General features: G+C 39.8%; 1 protein-coding gene across 1 annotated transcript; it reads left to right on the top strand.

Annotated features, from left to right (window-relative positions):
- Positions 1-2,312: 2,312 nt before the first annotated feature.
- On the top strand, positions 2,313-10,994 carry LOC109679824 (uncharacterized). The gene is made up of 2 exons (XM_020154897.2): positions 2,313-2,734; positions 7,075-10,994. Exons 1-2 carry the CDS (start codon positions 2,358-2,360, stop codon positions 7,436-7,438), a joined length of 741 nt encoding a protein of 246 aa, XP_020010486.2. The 5' UTR covers positions 2,313-2,357; the 3' UTR covers positions 7,439-10,994.
- The last annotated feature ends 3,004 nt before the right edge of the window (positions 10,995-13,998 follow it).

The raw sequence follows: 13,998 nt of genomic DNA, 5'->3' as shown, positions 1-13,998 counted from the left end.
TGGGCTTTTTTGACCATAGTATTCTAAAAGAACAAATAAACCAGTCTTTTAAATTATATAACAGAAAGCAATTGTCCCCCATTGTCTGCTCTATGTAATAAAAAAGGAACAGCTCAGGTAGACTTCACATAATTTATGTGTATAGCCCTGGTGTTAATTTCCCATTGTCCATCGGGCCACCAATAACATTGTCAAGGACTGCAGAGAGCGATGGCTTTCCTGGTCTTGAATTTTACAAAGAAAAAGCCCAGCATGGTATCTATAGTAATTTCTCATTGTGCTTCATATCCTGTGGATCCATTCTCATCCATGTGGTTTGGGTCTTGGAGTGAGCCAAAATGGGAAAAAGCATTACCAGTGTTTCATTCTACACTTCTCAATGTTCAGTGTTTCCAACTCAGAATCACTTTCTCTGTTATCTAGTTACCATCAATTAAAATACAAATTTTTGTGACTTGTGCTCTCAGTTGAAATTGACACACATATATATAATATGGGCAACTTAAGAATGTGGGCCTTAAGCTTTGCTCTTCATTGGAATAAACTGAAGAGTCTTTAAAACTTCCTAGGTCCAGGAACTACCCCAGACCAATTAAATAAAAAACTGCTCTAGGCAGGAGCTAGGCACTGGCAGTCTTTAACTCCCCAGGTGAGTCCACCATGCAGCCAAGTGTGACAACCACTGGCTTAAGGGCTGTGATTCTCTACATAGTGTTCTCCAACAATAATGTTCTCTGTGTTGTAGCTATGTGGAAAGGGCCTTTTAATATTCCTAAATTTATATAGAAACTTCTTTCTAATAGTCAAGGAGTCTTTCTTCAATGTCTTTATGTTTTCCTCTGTCCTTGTTTTATAGCAAATCCAGTGAAAAATCTCCCCATTCAGGACATAATTATTCAATCTTTCATGGTCTCCAGCTTTTCAAGCATAAGTCTATGACTAAAAGCATGAAAATCAAGTGTTTGCTAAGCAAGTTAATGTGATAAAAATATTGCAATGGACTTGGTCTTTAAATGGTCTCAATTAAGACATTTAATGATGTCATCACATTCTTACCAACTAGTCTCTGTCTGCCTGTTTCTTGAGCCACAAGGGTCCAACTTGTAATGAACTGGAAACATTTCTCACTTTTGGAAATACTAATCACCTAGCCAATGGGATGGACTTTTTTTTGTACCCTGTAGGCCTTTCCTGTAACCACACAATAAATAAAAGCAAGCTAATATCATTTCATTTAGATATGTTTTATATCACTCTTTTTTATACCTTTTAAAAATGAAGACCTGAAGAGAGAAATATAATCACCCTCTTGAACAGTGAGGAGAATCCAGTGCATCTACAAGGTTCAGGAGCTTGGGAGACAGCTGTGATACTGCATCAAGTAGATTAGAATAGGTGGCACCATCACAGGATCATCTAACTTGGGTTGGCAAGCCAATATCAGAAAAAGAGGACATGAGTCTAAATGTCCTGTTAAAGTCAGAAATGCAGGATGCCAAAGTTAGAAAGGACATATACCCACAGTGTAGAAAGAGACCTAAATTTTATGACATTGCAGAACTCTGTAACCCACTTCTCACAAGAGGTGCTGAAATGAGTTTTAGAGGTTTATTTCTGGTAAAAAAATACTTTAAAAAAAGAAAGAAAGGAAAAAGAAAGGAAGGAAGGGAAGGAGAAAGGAAGAGAAGGGAAGGAGGAAGGAAGGAAGGAAGGGAGAAAAGGAGGGAGGGAAAGAAGGAAAGAGGGAAATGTCAATATTTCACCATTCTGTTTCCCACCTTGAAGTAGTCCTGCATTTCCCATAAGCCTAGAAAATGGATCATGATTGACAGTTTGGAAAGGAAGAGCACTAACGGCCTTCCTGTTCTCATGCCAGTGGTCTTTCACATTCAAACCTTCCTTATCTACCTGACCAATCATGAGCCATCAGTCTAAAATGTAGCTTTTTTTCTCCTGGTCCAGAGGAATCATGACTACCAAAGGGTAGACACGATATGCAAGACCCAATAAGAATGAAGCATACTGCATGTGACACACTGAAACACAGGATGTCACATGACAGGTCTCTTTGAGGAACTAAAGCAAGAAAGACACTTAAGAAATGATTCTGCAAGAGCTGACAGATGAATCCTAACACAGGAGGAAAGGAAATCATGTTTTCATCCACTTAGACATTTTTACCCAGAAAGTTGCTTAATTTGATAATTATTAACACAAACAATAGCAAGGAAAGAATGCTACATGTGACAACAGCAGCCCCTCAGCAGGGTATAAAAGGGCATTGGGGGCAGGGAGACCTCCAAACTTTCCAACCCACCTTCTAGGAAACCCACCCAGAACCTCCATCCTCTGACACCATGGTCAACTCCTGTTGTGGCTCCATCTGCTCTGAGCAGGGCTGTGGCCAAGTCTGCTGCCAGCCCAGCTGCTGCCAGACCACCTGCTGCAGGACCACCTGCTGCCGCCCCAGCTGCTGTGTGTCCAGCTGCTGCAGGCCCTGCTGCCAATCTGTGTGCTGCCAGCCCTCCTGGCGCCTGTGTGGCAGCCGTCCCAGTTGCTGCATCTCCAGCTGCTGCCGCCCCTGCTATGGTGGTTCTAGCTGCTGTGGTTCCAGCTGCTGCCGCCCCAGTTGCTGTGTGTCCAGCTGCTGCCAGCCCTACTGCCGCCCCATCTGCTGCCAGACCACCTGCTGCAGGACCACCTGCTGCCGCCCCAGCTGCTGTGTGTCCAGCTGGTGCCGCCCCTGCTGCCAGTCTGTGTGCTGCCAGCCCTGCTGCCGCCCCAGCTGCTGCAGTGGTTCTTGCTGCTGAGCGCTCTCACCTGCACGCTCCTGGCCCCTATCAGCCAACATTCTTCATGTAGACCATCTGTGTGCTGAATTATGAAAGGCCAATTATAAAACCTCAGTTCACATTGAGATTGATTTGGGCCTCCAAATACACTGCTCCCTTTCCTACGAAGTTGCTCTCTCTTTTTGGAATGAATACAAATTAGAATTTTCTATGAAATCTGACAACTATCATATTACCTGCATGAAAATATTTGTTCTCTGTCATATTTTCTGCAATGTTGTTATTTCTACATTTTAAATAAATCTGAATCTTTCAGGCATACAAAAAGATCATGTCTCATTTTTTCTTCTTGACTCATTGTCCTTATCTGTCAATTTTTTGTAACTCACCCCTAAATAATGAAAAGACTATAGATAGCCTACGATTTCAAGTTTGTCAGCTGTTTCCTCAGCACTCCTCATCTTAAGAAGGTGGCTTCGTAGAACCAGCATCTGATTCTCTACTAAGAGTTTTGGTTGAAGAGCAAGTTCCAGGCAAGAAAGTTATAGCTTCTAGTTGTGAGCTCAACCAGTGAAAGGGAGCCAAGGAACACATGCTCCAGCTTACTTCCCCTCAAGTAGACATGTGTCATTTGTGTTCGAGAGGTCCTCAGTAGGATTAGAGCCCAGCTGTCCTTGGGCTCATGTTCTACTCATTATGTCACTCTGTACTGGTGGCCTCTCTGCCCTGGATCACTTCCTGAATTAGCTACAGCTCTTACTTCGATCAGTTTCCAAGTAAACTACTTTGTCTCAACCCCCATTTCTGGCATTGCCTCAGAGTGAATGTAGTCTAAGACACCTGGATGTGAACATTAACTGTTCCTTCCTCTAAATTTTGTTCCATTGTTTTATGTAGTATCTCCATTCCCTTTTTTGGAGGGGGAAGAGGACACATTACCATATTTGAAGGGTAGGAATCAATGACTGCGTTAGTAGTTCTCACTTTAAAGAAGGGTGTCTAGCTGGGCATGGTAATCCCTGCCTGTAATACCAGCACTTGGCAGTCAGAGTCAGGAGAATTGTGACTCTGAAGCCATTATAGGCTACTTAGTGTGGCTCTGTCCAAGCAACAAAAACAAAACAACTGAAGGTGGCCAGGTTTGAAGAGTTATGACCCTGAGAGGTATGTGATATATATAAGACTCATTAAAAGCAGAACTGAAACAGGAATTTTTAGCACACAAGAATTATAAGGAAATCTTCTCAGTAGTCTAGGAAAGAAACTAGGGAAAGCTAATTTATAGTCATAGAAGCAACTGAGCCAAAAGTGGTTTCAGTGACTTCTACCTCATCTGACCACCCAGAAAGCTCTCAAGTGTGAATATAACTTCAGCCTTGCCTCTCCTAGCAGCAAGGTGACTGGACCTCTGTAGTTCGGTCATAGTTATCACAAGTGGTGGCCACCCCAGGGCAGGAGGAGAGAGTGCAAATTCAACGGAGCAGACACCTCCAGATGACATTGCCTCCATGAACTGAAGACAATTGCCTGAAGGAAAGAACAGGTGACAAGTTGAGACACTTACACTAGTGTGGGAGTGGGACGTCTCTCTATAGCATTGTTTGTTTTGGTATGTGAATGATTTCAAAGAGTAGAATTAGTGTTTCCTTCTGCATTGCTCAAAATTCAGAGTTCAGTTCAAACCCCAGTCCCACCAAAAATGAATACATAAATAAAATTCAGGGTTTCAAATTTAAGATTATTTTCCATATTCTTTAGTTACTATCAATTATATTTTAATTATTTTAGTGACTTATAATTTAATATTATACATATATGTATTACAGACAGTTTAAAGAGATCTGTCTAATTTTGGTTGCCCATTAAGATTATCTGAATTGCTTTAAAAACTTTGAAGCCCAGGTCCTACCCAAGACCTATTAAGCCAAAATTGTCCTGGGCAGAAACAAGGCTAGCAGTTTTAAGCTTTCCCCAGCATGAAGCCAACTGTAAGAACCACTGGTCTAAGGGCTGTGATTATCCTTTGGACTATAATGGAATGTTCTCTGCCTATGAAATGTTTTCCTTAACCTCCCTAAATTAGTATAGAAATATCTCCAGCAATGATCAAAATGTCTCCCCCCTATGTCTTTATTTTTTCTTCAGTCTCTCATATATATCAAATCCAGTGAACCCCCTGCCTACCCCCAGGATACTCTGTGGCTTCACAGTGCAATTTGTTCCATCTTTCATGTCCTAGCTTTGCAAACATACACATATAAAATAAAAACACGTAAAGCAAGTGTTTGATAATAAATTTAATGTGATACAAATATTGCAAAGTTTTTAAAGTCTTAAATAAATGAAGTATGTCATGATAGGCTGACCTACTCACCTCTGTTTTCCTAAGACTTCCCTGGGTTTTGTAATGACAGTCCTGAGTTCTGAGAACTCCCTCAGACCTGGGCAACCAGGGACAGTTGGTCCTGCTACCCTAAAATTGGTGAGTAGTAGTTAAAATGAAGGTTAGTATAGCTCCAGATGAACTAGTGAATGATGCAACAACATAATGAATCTCACAGACATATGTCAAGTTAAAGATGCCTGAAGGAAAAAAAATCTATGGTCCAAGTTATTAAAACACTGGCTACCTCTGTGTTGGTGGGAGTTTACTAAAGTGACATTTGGAGACCTTCTAATAAAATGTAAATGTCCCTGTCTTGATAGGTGTGAGTGCTACCTGGAGGTATCCACTTATAACTCTTTAAATAATATGCTTAGGATGTGCATTTCAATGTATGTGAATTTCACTTAATCATAAAAACTAAAAACTGACTAGAAAGGTTAACTTTAAAATAAGACTACCTAATCATATTAGTTAAGTCACTGTAAGCACAATTATTTGAATGAAATATCACTGTAACAAGCTCCTTTGATGTTACTTTACTCCAGTCTATTATAATTATGTATGTGTATGACCATCCAACTCACCTATGAATTCCCCAGGAAGAGAATCTACGTCACACTCCTAACCTCAATGGCTGCCAACATGTGTCTTTCAGATGACTTATTCGATGGATCTATTTTACAAGTAAGGCAGGACCTGGCTGTGGGTGCTTCTGCAAAGCTTGAGTGAATAGTGTAAAGCAGGGGGTCTCTCAGTGTGGTCATTGGGCCTTCAGCTCCAACATGATCTGGACACTTGTTAGAAAGGTAGGGCCTGAAGCTCCCTGAACACTTAGAAATTCTGGGAGCAAACCCATCAAGCTGTCTGGATGATCTGTATACATGCTTAAGTGACACTACCTCTAAAAAGAGAAGTGAAACACTAATTCAATAAGGTGGAATTTACTGAGCTCCACTGACACTTCAGATTGCTCCACTCCAACAATCTAGAGTCATAGATTTCTCCATTCTGGTGTTATGTTCTGAAGAGATGCATATTCTGATTGTCTGACAGCCTTTGTTCCACTGAAGAAATGCTATTAATTAATAATGACATAAAAAATTTAAATGAGGCTATGTCTTTTAGAACTTAAAAGATCAGATGGAGAGACATGATACAAACATACAAGACAGTAAGGCAGCAATTTAAGAAGCCATGTCACATTGTAATAAAACCAAGTATACCAACAATAATGCCTGCCAGCATTTAAGGATATAGAACAGAACAAGTCTGAAGCATCCGGCAAAGTCTATTCCAGTGGTACAGAAGTCACTAACATCAACACACGTAGAGCAGTACCCTTCCTCATTGCTCAAAAATGCCCATAGGATAAATCCTTTTCCTCTCATCCAACAGGTGCCAAACTAATTAGATGGACTTTCTTTCCATTGGTCAGTGGAATAAATGCATATAACCAGAAATGTGGCTGACCAATCCTCATTGTGGCAGAGGATACAGACAGAGAGCTTCACATGACAGCCCTCCATGGGGGGATGAAGGCAGTGTGGTCTGAAAGATGCCATTGAACGTGAGTCAGGAGGAAAAGCAGATCAGTAGAATTTACTATGCCTGGACCAGAAAATTTGCTTCTAAAAAATTAAACCATTAAGTGGACAAACATTATCATGTGATCTGGTAATTACTTAGCTATTCAGTAAATAAAAACAAGGAAAACATATGATAACAGGAATATGGATAGTATATAAGAGGCTGTAGCACAAGGAGACTTCCAAACTCCAGAACCTCAATCTCTTGGAAACCCACCCAAGAACCTCCATCCTCTGACACCATGGTCAACTCCTGTTGTGGCTCCGTCTGCTCTGAGCAGGGCTGTGGCCAAGGCTGCTGCGAGCCCAGCTGCTGCCGTCCCAGCTGCTGTGTGTCCAGCTGCTGCCATCCCTGCTGCCAGTCTGTGTGCTGCCAGCCCTCCTGGCGCCTGTGTGGCTGCCGCCCCAGTTGCTACACCTCCAGCTGCTGCCGCCCCAGCTGCTGCGTGTCCAGCTGCTGCCTTCCCAGCTGTGGTACTTCCAGCTGCTGTGGCTCCAGCTGCTGCCGCCCCAGCTGTGGTAGTTCCAGCTGCTGTGGCTCCAGCTGCTGCCGCCCCAGCTGCTGCCTGCGCCCAGTGTGTGGTCAAGTCTCCTGCCACACCAATTGCTATCGCCCAACCTGTATCATCTCCACCTGCCCCCGCCCCACGTGCTGTGCCATCCCTTGCTGCTGATCTCTGCCTGTAATTCAGTTACATAAAATACATTGTTGCCTTCCAGTGACTGGGAAAATGGACTCTTAGCTGCTGATCTGTCTTGTGATGTGGCATTTGGAGTTGCATTCAGTTCCTATAGAAAATAACAGATGCAAACACATTTGTTAAAGAATTTTAACCCGGTTTCAAATGCATCTATTTTTAGGCAAAGAATGTCTTCACTCTAATTCTGTGCTAATTATGATGACCTCATATAGAATTGTTTCTAGGTATTCTCAATAAACATTCATCTCCCCTGATAGTGAAATCTCCTGATCTGTTAATTATTTGATCGTCTCTGTGTATTTCAGTTTATCTGTCACTTCACCCCAACGTTCATCTTTCTCCAAATGCAGGAGAGCACCTTTAAGAGCAGGGGCTCCTGATTCATGACACCTCTGTTGGAGTCAGGACCACAGCAGGCATTAATCTCTTCAGGCCTCAGATTGCTTTCTCTGCTAAATAGGGCTAATACATTATCTTCATCAAAGGTTTAAAGACATAATCCATTTCATCAGGGCCAGATACATGATATAAGCTCTCAATAAACGTAATGTTATTACTACTGAAATACCAGCCTGGGACAGAACAGTATCTTTGCATAGCATTTTCTTTGATAGAACATCAAGAAAACTTGTATAGCTCTGCTACTATCTTCCATAACTTCAAATTAAGTTTTGATATACATCTCAAATATTCCTTAAAAATTTCAGTGAACTGAACATCATGAAGTCATTTAAATTTCACCTGATCATATTTCTTCTACTAGTATGTTCCATTTCTGCTTGCATGTAAGAATCAGCTTAGGTCAGGTCTTCTCTGTCAAAGAATTTAATCAGTAATAACTGCCTTACTAACTCACTTCCCATATGCTCACTGCATGGACTCAACTTAATATGATTAAAGTTTCTATTAAGAACAAAGGGTTGTTATCTTCAGCTGGGCCAGGGCAAGAATTCCACTAGATGCCCTGATTCCACAGATGATATCCAACAACAGTTATTGCTTCCCTGAAATTTTAAAATATCTTTGTTCTCAAAGCCCCCTCCCAACCTGGATCTTTTCTAATTGGCTAAAACCTGCTCAATCCAGGGGCAGAGGAGGGACAGCATGGCATCAGATAAAACTCCTTCAGACTTCCCATCCAGTATGTTCGCTTCCCAGACTTTCTGGTGACTCCCCAATATCTTAATGATATTTCTAACTTTGCATAAATTTTGACCATCTTTCTTCCATCCTTCTTTCTTTTGTTCCTTCCTGATTTCCTTCTTTTCTAAACATACAGCTCTCATTCAGAATACAAAGTGAAGCTCTAACTCAAAATAACTGGAAATTTATAAACTTCATGGCAACTTTCCCATACAAATTTTAAAGTTTTTCTTTAATAGATGCTCCAAATTTTAGCATTTCTGGACAGATGCTCCTTCATAATTTCAGTTTATCACATTATTGAGATGTCTCCTTTTCCTTTACTCTCTCATTTTGAGCTTTCCTCGTGTTCTTGGTTTTTCCTAGGGGAACATAAGTGCGATACTTCTTTGACACTCAGTTTTCTCACCACCAAAACTCAGGTATGAATGATCCTCCTTGGCTAGGAAATCATGCCACAATATGTACAATAATATACTTTATACAAATATAAGGGCTTGTAAGTATTGATTCATAATCATTTTAAATTCATATTTTCTATGCATTAAATATTTGTAGTGTTGCATTTACAAATCACAAGTACAAATAAGGGTCACTTGTTATTTCTAAAATGAAAAAAAATAAGGTGTCAAGAGACAAAATGAATAGAAGTAGGCATAAAATGGGTTTTTACCTAAAGATAGGTTGGTGTTGTATTCCTCACGTGTCAAAGAAATGTCCTGCAGACATTTTCAGCTTCAGTACTTTCCTCTTATTCTAAATCGTTCTGCAGAGCACAGACCTGTCTTTTCACTCACCAGAATTAGCGAACCTTTTATCCTCCCCTATGCTCTGCTTTGACAGCTGCTAATTATAGGATGCAAGATCTGGTTTTAACATGATGATTTATGAGCTAGAACTAAATCAAAGAAAAGAGGTTTTATATGGTTTTTTCAGTCTTAAAGACTATGAGACTTGTAATTTTCTGTTTTTACAAGAACAGAAATGAGATGGCCCATTAAATGTGCAATAAGAGGACTATTTGCAGAGGTATGAATAGATGCAAGGGAGGCCTCCGAACCCAGAGCTCGTAACACAAGGAACAGGTCTGAAGGCCTGTGCAACAATCACATAATCATGGTAACTGCCTGCAGGGAGGGTTACGGTTCTCTAAAAGCCCTAAAAGTGATACTGGAGAGGTTAGAACAGAGAAAACTGAGATAGATATAAAGTTATGAATGGAAAGCTCTGACCAGATTGATTATTTTAGGGCTACATTAGCTTTACCTAAATGTATGGTAGGGATAGATTTTAAGTGAATAAAGTATTAACTAGAATAAAGTATTAACTAAGTCTGCCCTTCATTCAGTTTTATTTGGTCATGTTGCATATGTATCTTTGGAACTGCTCAAGCCATTCTAGGTAACAAATATTAAGAAATACAGAATTACAGAAGGACAACAAGAGATATTTTGATTAAGAAAATCACTGACATGGGAGTTTTAATTCTCTTATGCTCCCTTTTAATAACCCTGTCTGCCAGTGTGTAAGAGAGACAGTTCTTAGATGCTAACAGCACACTCTCAGTGAATAAATAAGATGGTTGCTCTAATTGCTTCATTTGGACCTAATATGTAAGAACTTTTCACAAATGACAAGCCTAGCAAGCCGGCTATGCCAGTAGAGTATGGCACAGTCACATTCTCACGGCAAGGAACCCAACATATGTGTACTATTTTGCCACATAGATATTTGAGTTCACTAGCATATTGCCATAATATAATGAGGCAGACTGGATTTGACAGTCATTATGAGCAAACTAATACCATTCCTGATTAATGTGGTACTAGTAGATAAAAAAGTCATTAGTGAATTGAAAATCAAGCCCAGGAATGTACCACAATACAGAGAAGAATCTAGTATATGAAAAGGCGATGGGGGTGGATAAGGGGAGAAGAGAAAAGGTGGCATTTCAAATCAGTGGGGGAAAGATATGATGTTTAATAAATAATGTTGGGTTATGGTCATACCCCATTTTAAGATATTTAAACCTAATATCTTATACTTATGTACATTCACAATGGATCAAATAGTTTAAAAAACAAAGCATGAAACCTTGATTTTAATAGACATTGTGGGGCGATGTTTATGTAAATTTGTAACTGGAAAAACCTTTCAAACTATGACACAAACCTCAGAATTCATAAAATTTGACTGCATCAAAACTAACAAGAAAAAAAAGAAAATGTCTTTCACTCCTGATTTTGCAAAAGATAGCATTCATAGTGATTAGAAACGTGGAGGCAGGGCTGGGCTGGAGGGATCAAATCATAGCCTTTACTTACGGGGCTCTAATATTCCCTCTGCTTTGGTTCCTCATCTGGAAGAGAAGGAATATAGTGGAATTTACAGTGCCAGACTATTGAGGCTAGTAAATTTGCAAAACACTGGAATGATGGTAAAATCTGTAGGTTGCTATGTTGTTATTCTAGCATCCAGCAAATTGCTCGGCATCTGATCCTCAAAACCTGGAGAAGGAAAGAAGATCAGGGTATCCATCACCCACCATGTTTGCACTTTGCTTAGACTCCTGGGAGAAGAGATAGTTCTGCACAGTTAGTGCCTAACTGTGCCAAATACCACACTCTCCTCTTTTGTTGTATTTTTTCATTATCACTAAGGTTTTTTTCTTTTTTTATAGGAGAAAGCAAAGATTTATTAGGATGCCATTTAAAAGGAAAGAAAATAGTGCACCAAGGCAAAGGAACATAACGTTACTGCTGGGTGGTCTTTTATGTTTTAGGTTCTTCTTTTTGAGGTATGGCTTATTTTGTTTATTTATCCTTTAAAATTTTTAGATTAGTAGCTTTTAGGGGGTAGGGGCCATAATTACACACACACACACACACACACACACACACACACACACACATATGCTCAAATAATTACATTGGGTATCTTTTTAAAATTTTACAAAGAGACTTCCTGCTAGAGTTTAGGTATTGACTGTACTGCAGATGCCCATATATTAAAGGCTTGATACCTCCCCCGCCAGGTGGTGAAACCTTAGGGAGCTGGAGCCTTATTGTGCAATCCTGGCCCCATCCTTTCTCTTTTGCTTTCTGGTCACAGAGTGGGTTGTTTACGCTCTTTTACTGGCCCCTACATCGTGATGTACTGCCTTGCCACAAGCCCAAAAGCAATGAGGTCAACTGATCATGCACTGAAACCTCTAAAATTGTGAGCCAAAATAAATCTTTTCTCTTTATAAGTTAATTATTTCATGTATTTACTACAGTGATAGGGAGCCAACTAACACACCTTGTTATACCTCTATTTTAATTTGTTCTAAGTCTCTGCTGATTCTTTCTTTGAAAGAATAATTTTATTATTTTATAATAAATAAGTTTATTATTTCATAAACAAGATAATAGTTATCTTTTCATAGCTCCCCATTATTTCTTCCAGAAATCAAGACTACCTGAAACTTCTCCTAAATTTTATTAATTTCAACATATCTCTCATTACTTCTCAAAACAGACCCAGCACACCCTTTTGTCATCACAAGCTAGAGTTAGATCCAGTCTCGGTTGTGTGCTCCTCCTTTGGAATCCCCTTTCTCTCCACCCATTTGAATGTATGTATTCTCAAAAGTCAATGCATGTCTCTTAAAAGCCATAACAAAGTCTTCATTCATTAGACAGATAGCTCCTTTATCAAAAACTCATTCTGTTTCAGGCCTTGGTATACAAGGCATAGTCCCTTCCCTAACAGAGTTTGTATCACAGAGGGAGCCAACAAACAAATGCATTGCTGATAGAGAATGAAATCATGGAGTCCATGTATACAGAAAGCACAACAAAAGGATTATAAAGGAAGAACTTTGCTTTGTGTGGAGCCAAGAAAAATATTGAAGGAAAATGGTGCTCAGACTTGTCAGTACAAGATAACTAAAAGAATACTGAATTGACAAGAGACACTCTCCCCCCAGACAAAGGGCAATTAGTTCTTTCCTTAAAATAATTTTTGATCTGAATTTTTGTGACACTAAAAAGGACCCTTACTTAAGACTATCCTCATGAGAGGCTGTAATTTTAAAACACTTTATGGGTACAATCTCTGTGTAAGCACATGTAAGATGAGTAATATATCTTTCATATTCACCTTAGTACCTATGACAAATTAGACATAGGTGATACTACAAAAACTGCTAAACAATTTATCTCAGAACATATGAAAAATATTTTAATAAAATGTCAATAAAGTATAACAAGGAGATATCTCAATATTCCAAAGATAGATTAAAAACTATTGTCTAAATTACTCTATCTCAGCCTGGAGGACAATTCTTTTTTTTTTCCTTTTTCTTTTATTATTCATATGTGCATACAAGGCTTGGTTCATTTCTCCCCCCCTGCCCCCACCCCCTCCCTTACCACCCACTCCACCCCCACCCTTACCCCCCACCCCCTCATTACCCAGCAGAAACTATTTTGCCCTTATTTCTAATTTTGTTGTAGGGAGAGTATAAGCAATAACAGGAAGGGACAAGGGTTTTTGCTGGTTGAGATAAGGATAGCTATACAGGGCATTGACTCACATTAATTTCCTGTGCGTGGGTGTTACCTTCTAGGTTAATTCTTTTTGATCTAACCTTTTCTCTAGTACCTGTTCCCCTTTTCCTATTGGCCTCAGTTGCTTTTAAGGTATCTGCTTTAGTTTCTCTGCATTAAGGGCAACAAATGCTAGCTAATTTTTTAGGTGTCTTACTTATCCTCACCCCTCCCTTGTGCGCTCTCGCTTTTATCATGTGATCAAAGTCCAATCCCATTGTTGTGTTTGCCCTTGATCTAATGTCCACATATGAGGGAGAACATATGACTTTTGGTCTTTTGGGCCAGGCTAACCTCACTCAGAATGATGTTCTCCAATTCCATCCATTTACCAGCGAATGATAACATTTCGTTCTTCTTCGTGGCTGCATAAAATTCCATTGTGTATAGATACCACATTTTCTTAATCCATTCGTCGGTGGTGGGGCATCTTAGCTGTTTCCATAACTTGGCTATTGTGAATAGTGCCGCAATAAACATGGGTGTGCAGATGCCTCTGGAGTAACCTGTGTCACAGTCTTTTGGGTATATCCCCAAGAGTGGTATTGCTGGATCAAATGGTAGATCGATGTCTACTTTTTAAGTAGCCCTGGAGGACAATTTTAAAGATAGACCCAGATGATTCTTCAGTCCTTATAAACACTGAGTCACTGTTAACTGTTTCAAGGTACATCAGATTACTAGAAATGAAAACATCTTGCTCAATTGACCAGCAAGAATATACACATGAATCATAAGCTTCCTCATTTCTCATACTCAAAAAGAGGAGCTTACTTCCTTTTTTCATTCCTGCAATCC

Source organism: Castor canadensis, chromosome 11 (assembly GCF_047511655.1).
Source record: "Castor canadensis chromosome 11, mCasCan1.hap1v2, whole genome shotgun sequence".
Classification (NCBI taxonomy): Eukaryota; Metazoa; Chordata; class Mammalia; order Rodentia; family Castoridae; genus Castor; species Castor canadensis.
This window is presented reverse-complemented; position numbering and strand designations above follow the sequence as displayed.

What these genes read in the sequence shown, in the direction of transcription:
- LOC109679824 (XM_020154897.2), top strand. Translation starts at nt 2,358, where the DNA reads ATGGTCAACTCCTGTTGTGGCTCCATCTGCTCTGAGCAGGGCTGTGGC. An exon ending in AGCTGCTGTGTGTCCAGCTG is followed by an intron (nt 2,735 to 7,074) that starts GTGCCGCCCCTG and finishes CTGCGAGCCCAG; the next exon opens with CTGCTGCCGTCCCAGCTGCT.